The following is a 9,496-nucleotide window of genomic DNA, read 5'->3' as shown; positions in this document are numbered from 1 at the left end:
GTGGTAGTACGTACTGGGGTGCTATTGTGCATGGTACCCCTTACATACATCTTTGAATACCAACATGTTTACAATGTACCTATATATAATTATATTGGTGCATGCTGTAACTTCAATGCTAAACAAGCATTTTGTTTTACAACCACCCTGCTTACATATCGGTAATTTACAATAATAAAAACATAATGTGTGTATGTGCAGTGATAAAGTATACATCCAGCACTACATCAGTTATATCAACAAAGGACTTGGTGCTATAGCTATATAGCCTAATTGTTAGTACGTTTTTGTAAGGCAATATCTTCACTTTTCTTTTTTTGAATATTGTAATTTTCTGCTTGTTTTCGTTCACTGCTGATATCAATGATCAAACCAATTGCAAGAAATATGCTCATAAACTACAAAAGAAGAATAACAATAGCTACCACTTAATGCAAATCATTTAACCTCCACTACAATGATTCCAATCATGACACCAGCCAACAGTGGCAACAAATCTTGTAGTAATTCATCAAACTCTTCATAACATCCAGCTGTATAGATGACCTCATTGCGTCTGGCAGTCTGAATAGGAAACAACATCAATCACTGTCAACACAAGGAGAGAATTTAAAAGGATGCACTGAGAAATTAATAGCCTGTATGGCCAATTCCATAATATAATATGTGACTGAATTTAATTGACAAAACCCGGCTTCGACGCACAAAGCTTCGTTAGGAGATATGGCGATTAGTTTAAGTAATCATTGTGTAATAACTTCCCAGTGCCTACAGCTGTGCAAACACAATTTGCACCAAGTATGCATCTATTTACTAGCTATCACTGTGTGGGTGTATACATTTCTGATACCCAAAATTAGCCCTGTTTTGGGCAGCTTTTCTCGAGCGGGTAATAATATCACAGGTGGTAGTAATAGGGTGCAGGATGGGTGGGCTTATATAGGGGTATAAAATGAAGCAAGAAGACGATTGGAATCCAGAGGCCAAGTTTGGGCTCTCCATGGCCATCCATGGCCCTCACATCACTCCAAATTGACTGAGAACACTATTGGCGAGCTCTCTGTGAAGTCCCAGCTCACTACACACCATTATCACAAAGCCATGGCCATTCAATGGCACCAATCTCCCACTCGTGGCTTTGACAGGGCCGGAAGAAAGCTGCCACAGAAACCAGACTTGCCAGTCCTGAAGGAAGTACAGTGTGGAATATGATAGTGTATTAGGCCAGCAATTCATTTCTGGTAAGAACGTAAGTTTGATTTTGTGTGTGTGTGTGGAAGCCTTGTTATGTGAAATCCGGTCACATACGTATATTGTGGAATACCAGATAGCCATACTGTATGACAGGAAATTGAGACGAATGGAAAAGTTGACAAATCCACACTCATCAGCTTTCACAAATTAAATGTTGATGAAAATCAAAAAATTATATATCTAAACATGCATGTACAAGTATACGTAGGTTGACGAATTTCACAAATCCATTCTATCCATAAGCACCTTTAAAAGTATGATAGCCACCTTACTAGTGGCTACCTGAATTACTGTTTGTGTTTGTTTGTTTGTTTGTGTATGATGTTATTTCTTTAGTGCATGACTTGCCAACTTTTATTACACTGCACTCTTGTCCCCATGTAGCTTGTATGCAGTCGCCTACAAGCCTGGTGACAATGAAGTAGAGATACAAATGTGCTTCTAATTCTCATCCATGTTTTAAGTCAAAGAAATGAAATTTTCAACTACTTAGTGTTGCTTTGAAACTCTCACTGGCATGATGAATGAATGCTGATTGGCATGGAAACCTTCTTAACATAAACAACTGCTAAAACAATGGCTAAATTAGTTTTACTATAATTCACTGGTACCTACTTCATTAGGGTGCAGTCTCTGGGTCAAAAGTTTGACTAATGTCAACAGACGACCTTTACATGATCAAGCATGTGAGTTGCTGGGGAGGAGACTATATATAGTAGTGCTAGAAGAATCACAATGATAACTGATTAATACAATGCGCACTATATTAATACCACTAATGATTACAAGTCTAGATATGCTACAACTATAGTATATAAGCGTTGAGCTGGACTGATCCTCAAAAACATTTAATAACTCATGGATGTAATTACACATGATCTTGAAATTTGGTTCATTTTTAGTACTGTTTGACCACTAAAAATATTTCAAAATTTTTCATTCAAATGTCTCACATAATATTTATGGCCAATCAAAATTTTCACCATACATTTCCTATGAGGAAGCCATAAAGTGCAGTGTCCATTACAGCCCTTTACCGAATTTGTAATGAAGCCATAACTGTACATCTCTGTTGTTGACATCTTTGCTGTCACCATTAATCATCTGGTTGGCTGCAATGTTTACTCTCTTGAGAAAAAATCCACTTTTAATTTTTAGCTATTTTTCAGGATCCAGTTCAACTTCTACATACTATACTTCAGCAGTATTCAAACAATTTAAACTGAATATTTTGATGGATAATGAAATAGAATGCTCAGATTTCACATGCAGCATAACATGTGAAATCATGACAGAGTGTAGTCAGTACACTGTTCACAGAAAGAGTGTAGCCAGGGAGATTTGGATGAACCCCCAACCCTTTCAGAGGCAGAAATTTTAAAATTAAAAATTACAGCCTTGGAATTCTTCAGTGGCTACTTGCACACTGGTGTGACCCTGCACTACTATTACAATATGTTTATAGTGTCTATAAGCTGCATAAACAGCATTGTGTAGGTTTTAGCTGGTTAGTCAATGCACAAACAGCACCTTTTATTAATGTTACTGCCTAAGGACGCATTTTGTGGATGCACCATTTTCATTCAAACTGAATGGTCTAGGGGAACCACCCAGAGCCCTACCCCCAAGACATTCCACTTCAAATCCAAACCCACAAATGTCCCTGACACACATCAGGAACTGTACACTCTTAATTCCACAAACACTTATACTGCATGGGATCGTCTTAGTTACAAGGAACGCATCCAGGGCCCATATACGACTATAATACTTTGATCACTCATAACAACTCACATTTTCTCCTTTTAGTATGTCATCTCCACACAATGTGTTGATTATAGTGGAGTTCTCCTCCTATGCAATCAGATGTGACATATTACTGTTTTCTTTAGAACGTTGTCAAACACTTACAGGTAGACAACAGGAGAATGGTACACTACAAGATTGTAGTGAAGGACTACTACAGTTGAAATATGGATTTAACTCCCAGTCTTTTGGTCCATCAACACCACAACACTCTAAAAGCTATGGATGCATATAGGACACTTCTGCAAACAATGTAGACATTGTATTATGTACGTACATCAGATTGTATGGAGTCTATAAGATTCTGTAAATCAGGATCATTCCTATATTCTACGATCAGTTCTTCCATTTGCTCACGAACAATTTCCTCTGTCTAAAAAATTCAAAGTGCACACCTACACTAATATTATGCATGCATGCATGTACATACATATATATGGTAGAGTTTACAAATACATTTCATCCTGTACCTCATCACGTCGGATAAAAATAAATATAGCAATGCCAATTTCAGCCAACAGGATGATGCCAAGAAGTATAACATACTGTGAGTACCATCAATATAATGTTATTTATTTCACATTTTTAACCACTTACTATTATCAGCACATAGTACAGTTCCACTAGAGCCCCCACTGATCCCAGTACACCAAGTAGAAACAGTATTGATCCAATTGTTATACAGATAATAGCAGGACTAGCCAGTACTGAAGAACTAACATCACCATAATCTTCCTTCTGTAGTTCTGCTATGATACCAACCGCCAACAAGATACTACCAAGAATCTATATAGAAGCACAAAGGTGGTATGCAAATACAATATAAGGGCGTGGCTAAATTATTTGACTGTGCATATTATGCTTTTTATAAAACACTGAGCTAGCTCCATATCCAAAAAAAACTAATGCGATTCAATGAGCTTACTAACCATGACGCTACTTATAGATACATGCATAATTTTTCACATGAGTTATCACAATGATGGGGGCAGGCCAGGACTATCACGCACTCACCCAGATCAGTATGTTTGTCACGAAGAGGAAGAATTTGGAAAGTAAATTACAACAATTGCCTTCACCAACCGCCATGCTCGCTATTGTTAATGATCGAGTTTAACTTTCTGCCAGTCTTTGTGGGCGTGCCTGCATAAGAGCTAATATTTGATTGTGGATCACGGTTACGTCACGTGTCATGCTGTGGTTTCAAAAAAATCCCTAACTGATACGGTATACAAACCCCAGGAACATTCTTATGTTTTTTTGTGTGTTTTTTGGTTCATATATCTATGGTGTACAGGTAAAATCACGGAGTGGATTAAATCTCTGCCATATAACCCAAAACACTGGCAACCTGTTTACTAGCTAGAGAAAACATGTCAGTTAGCTTTATGAAGTACAAGTAGCTAAACTTCCTCTGTAGAGCTATAGTAGTTGCGGGGTCTGCTCACTAGTCAGCGCAGCTGTGTGCATGCAAACGCTCTAATTGACAGTTTTACATCATGCGCATGTTTAGAGTCAGTATTACAGTTGTAAAAACATTCATAAAATAGTACATTCATGCAGACATGGTTTTCAATGACAGATTGTTAACTAATATTTACTACGTGGTGTAAGGGCAAAATTACTGACTTCACTTCTCTTTCGTTTCTGCTTTGGATGAAATTCATACCACTGTTTTGATGCTTTTCTTTCTTGTCTGATATCAACAATTAAACCAATTGCCAGAAATATACTCATAAACTGTATAACGATATGGAGAACAGAGTGATGATATATGATAGAAGTGAGTAACTTAATTTAACCTCCATTGCGATGATTCCTATCAGCACACCAGACAATACCGGCAACAGATTCCTTATTACATCTTCAAATTGGTCATAACATCCTTCAGTGTAAATAAGCTGATCACGTGTGCCAGACTGCATAAAGAGATAACACCATTCATAACCAAAAGTAATGGACATTGTATGAAAGAGACAGCTACTTTACACTGGTATTGTATTTTTACTGCTATGCATCACAGTTTGCTGGGACATTATAAATTATGGGCGAATTGGTAACATTTCAATTCTTTGTGTCTCCTAAAGCATTTCATCAATATACAGCTACCACAGACATGTATACGTTTGTATGCTTGTGGCTGCATGCTGACATCAAACAACAGAAGCTACAGAATATGAAAACGACTTAGACACTAACATTTTGTGGAAGCAGCACATCATCTCCACACTGTGTGTTGACTACTGATGAGTTGCCCTGAAATATATACTTGCATGTATACACTATTTGTAGTTGTTAAACACTTACAGGTAGACAACATGAGAATGGTACACTACAAGATTGTAGTGAAGGACTACTACAGTTGAAATATGGATTTAACTCCCAGTCATTTGGTCCATCAACACCACAACACTCCAATAGCTATGTACAGTAGTTTATAATGTATGATACACGGTAGCCCCTAACACATACGTCAGATTGAATGGAGTCTATAAGATTCTGTAAATCTGGATCATCCCTGTACTTTATGATCAATTCCTCCATGTTTTCACGAACTATATCTTCTGTCTACAAAACACGACACATGTACAGGTCAGTACACTGTGTACTGTATAATAATTTGCAGAATATCTATCAACTACGAATATACTTTTGTATGGATAAAAACAAAGAAAGTATTGATTGCTATCCGGCCCCTGGCATATTTAACATGTTGACAGTATACCAGTCAGTAGGGCTGTGCAATGATAGTGATAACGTGATTATCGTGATACCTGTGTCATTATTGTAAAGATAATGAATTTCCTATTATCAATATCTCAAGTTTCTGACTATAGTATATGGGCAGATGGTAAGGTCACAATCAGCTGTGATAATGCTGAAAAAAAAGTGATTTTTCCAAGAGATGCTAGCCTATTATAATAATTATTAAACAAAACTGTGCTTGTATAAGTACTCTATGGACAATATTTCATTATCGAGATAATATCATTTATCATGATATGTGACTGGATTTTGGAAAAACAATCCAAATCGCACATTAGGAGCTTCGAGATAAATGGTTTTAAAGAATTGAAGCCAGCATAACTATCCAAGAATAGCAAGCATGTGTATGAAATTTACACAAAAGATGCATCAATCTGTTACCTTTCAGGCCACTTCCAGTACTCGTAGCTGCTTGTAGAGTTTCCCACCAAATAAAATAGAAAATCTGAGTAGTTGGATGAGCGAAGTAGTATCATGAGTGCTCACAAAGGGGTGGAGGGTGGGGGGTGGTGGGGAGGGCAAGAGATAGACCTCAAAATGGAGGCAAACCATGATTGGAGTCCAGACACAAGATTACAGGGTTGTGCTGGCTCTTTAGTGGCTGATATGTAGCAAAATCAACAGAGAAAACGTCTGGCCAACATTATAGGGCTGTCCACCAGTAAACCACTGATTCTTGCCAAGCCAGGTCATTCACAAGGCCTGAAACCGCCATTTGAGCACTCCACACCACGCAGATAGACGTCTGTTAAAACCAGTCTCGTGTAGTTTGAGTAGTACTGAGGGTCAGAACTTGTAGTACAATAGTGTAGCTATCCACTGGTGGTTAGTTTGATTATGCCTGATGTGCGATTTGGATCGGTTTTGTAAAATCTGGTCACATAGATAGTTAAAATGGTATTTTGTTATCAAAACTTACCAAGATATAGGTTTTCTTCTTTTCGCACAGCCCTACCAGTCAGTGTAAACAATCAATCACCAATGTTGTCGCCTTTTACCATATTCCTGATTTTACTGTATTTGTAAGAATATATCAGCAAACCCTTAAAGGGAGTCAATTTGTTTGCATAATATCATCTGAACACCCTTTTGGTTTGAAGCCAAAAGTGGGTACATAGCAATTTCCACTTTTGCTAGCAATCATGTAAACTTACCTAATTAACTCTCTTCAGGTACAATTTAAGGAGGTCAGGTTTCACTGGTCTACATAAACCAGTCTGCTTTTAACATCAAAAATTTCAATGATTGCATACATTCGACTAATAGAACAGTCAGTGTGGTGTCACAGTAAATCAATAACCAGTCAGAATAGAATACTCAAGATTGCTTGGGGTGGTCATATGGCCATTATTTTAATAAACACTAGCACCTTTATGTTGATATTGCATTATATGTAAGTTCTCATAGTAATAGCTGCACAACAATAAGTCAACATCTGCATTGATGTGAACATTAGATACTAAATTCCTAGTGCAGTTAGACTAATGATGTTGTATACACACTATACTGCATGTGTGCAGCTGATCATGACCAGCAGGGAAGTTAAGTATGTTTTTTTCAGTGACGTTGATAAAAAAATATTGTTAAACAAAGTACTGCCATGGCTATGTACGTACTTGCACGAAGTTGAAAGCCAATCAACAAATTTTAGAACCACCCTTGTTCCCCATAACTCTCTCCTTATAAGGTCAGGCAAAGTTGATTATTGCCCGCATCACTTTCCACCCTGCACCTCAAAGTTGATTATTGCTATCATTGATCACATATGCAAGCATTTTGACATTGAGACAGATTATTTAGAGCTAAGAAACATTTCTTTCTGCTCTAGAAAGGTGCATGGTAAAGTGTAAGCAGAAGCTTTTAGAAGGCCTTTGATAGTGACAGATAACTAGTCTCGTGTAGCCAGACCCTATTTCTCTGCATGGCGCTTATCAATTGGAAATTATAAGCGCCTGCTCAGAAAGGTTCTGGGGACTCTACAATGGGAAAGTTCTGCAGGCAAACCACCTCTGGGTAGGTGAGCGTTGATTGGTCCTAAACCACTTTCAGAAGAGGTGTGGATGACCACAGTTGGCTTCATCCTCAGCTATAGGCAAGGCTTCAGCCTGTTCAAACTCTACAACCAAGGTAAGAGAACTATAAAATTTGCTTGTAATGAACATAATCATGCCTGAGGTGTGAGCTGATCATCTCGCCTCCAGACAGCTTGCAGAGAAATGGCAAATGTAGCTGGTATAAGGCAAGGTGAAAGTAGTAGTACTGTATTAACTATGCCACGAGCCCGTTATCTGGATGCAAGACTCAGATCAGTATATTCGCGTGACATATCTCAGACATGATTACGCTCATTGCAAGTAAATTTAATAACTTTTACTTTAGTTATAGAGTTTGGACAGGCTGAAGCCTTACCTATAGCTGAGGATGAAGCCAACTGTGGTCATCCACACCTTTTCTGAAAGTGGTTTAGGGCCAATCAACACTCACCTACCCAGAGGTGGTTTGCCTGCAGAACTTTTCTATTGTAGAGTCCCCAGATCCTTTCGGAACAGGCGCTTATAATTTCCAATCGATAAGTGCCGTGTGGAGAAATAGGGTCTAGCTACGCGAGACTAGCTGTGATTTGGGTACTTCAATAAAATATGACTGCCTGTCTACGTCAAAATTGAGTGGTGATTAATCTATTTTGTCTGGCCTAAGTGCAACAACTTGACTGAACAAGCAAACAAAGCTGAACCCTAGACTGTTAGGCATATTGAAATATTTTGCTGTCTCATCTTGTGATAAGTAAGCACTGAAGTTTTTTGACAAGTTTTAGGTGAATAAGGGTTGGCCAGCCTTTGGCAGGACAGGTAGTGTACACTACACCCTCCACCTTGAACTAACCAAGGACTGCAGACTAAACTGAAAGACACTTGCCACAACCCACCTGTGACTAGTACAGGTCAATAGCCCCTTAAAACATCTAGCTCAGTATGCAATATAAATACTATACAGGTAGCATACCTTATCGCTGCGGATAAAAATAAATGCGGCAATCCCGATTTCAACTAAAAGTATGATGCCAAGCAGCAACACATACTACAGGATATAAACACTGATGAGTGGTTTATATGCTATATCCACTTACTATCATCAACACATAGTACAGTTCCACTAGAGCCCCCACTGATCCCAGTATACCAAGTAGAAACAGTATTGATCCAATTATTATACAGATAATAGCAGGACTAGCCAGTACTGAAGAACTAACATCACCATAATCTTCCTTCTGTAGTTCTGCTATGATACCAGCTGCTAGCAAAACACAACCAAGGATCTGTGGAGAGAAATGAAGTTATCGGATTTGAAGGGACTCATAACAGTGAACTGAGGGCGTGGCTAGATTAGAAATTTAGTGACCAGACATGGCCTAATCGGCTCACCCAGATTAATACGTTCACCACGAAGAGAAAAAACTTGGCAAGCAAGTTGCAAAAGTTGCCCTGACCAACCGCCATATGATACTAGCTGGTCTACTTCGAATTTTTCTCTTGGGGGGTGTGTCTCCTGGCAGTCACCGCCTAGCAACCCGATAGTGACGTCACCGCATAGCAATCCGATAGTGACGTCACCGCATAGCAACCCTATAGTGACGTCACCGAATTGGCCATGCGCCTGACCATAGGCATAG

General features: G+C 38.6%; 2 protein-coding genes across 2 annotated transcripts; both read right to left on the bottom strand.

Moving 5' to 3' along the window:
- Positions 1-129: 129 nt before the first annotated feature.
- On the bottom strand, positions 130-4,225 carry LOC136248855 (tetraspanin-17-like). Its single transcript, XM_066040678.1, has 8 exons — positions 4,075-4,225; positions 3,658-3,846; positions 3,531-3,605; positions 3,338-3,433; positions 3,166-3,279; positions 3,049-3,108; positions 448-564; positions 130-398 (listed from the first exon to the last, which is right to left on the bottom strand). The coding sequence occupies exons 1-8, from the start codon at positions 4,147-4,149 to the stop codon at positions 270-272; spliced, it is 855 nt and encodes a 284-aa protein (XP_065896750.1). The 5' UTR covers positions 4,150-4,225; the 3' UTR covers positions 130-269.
- Positions 4,226-4,568: 343 nt separating this feature from the next.
- Positions 4,569-9,412, bottom strand: LOC136248854 (tetraspanin-14-like). Its single transcript, XM_066040677.1, has 8 exons — positions 9,249-9,412; positions 8,954-9,142; positions 8,830-8,904; positions 5,533-5,628; positions 5,368-5,481; positions 5,260-5,316; positions 4,863-4,979; positions 4,569-4,800 (listed from the first exon to the last, which is right to left on the bottom strand). Exons 1-8 carry the CDS (start codon positions 9,321-9,323, stop codon positions 4,651-4,653), a joined length of 873 nt encoding a protein of 290 aa, XP_065896749.1. The 5' UTR covers positions 9,324-9,412; the 3' UTR covers positions 4,569-4,650.
- Positions 9,413-9,496: the final 84 nt, after the last annotated feature.

This window comes from Dysidea avara, chromosome 3 (assembly GCF_963678975.1).
Source record: "Dysidea avara chromosome 3, odDysAvar1.4, whole genome shotgun sequence".
NCBI classification, from domain to species: domain Eukaryota; kingdom Metazoa; phylum Porifera; class Demospongiae; order Dictyoceratida; family Dysideidae; genus Dysidea; species Dysidea avara.
This window is presented reverse-complemented; position numbering and strand designations above follow the sequence as displayed.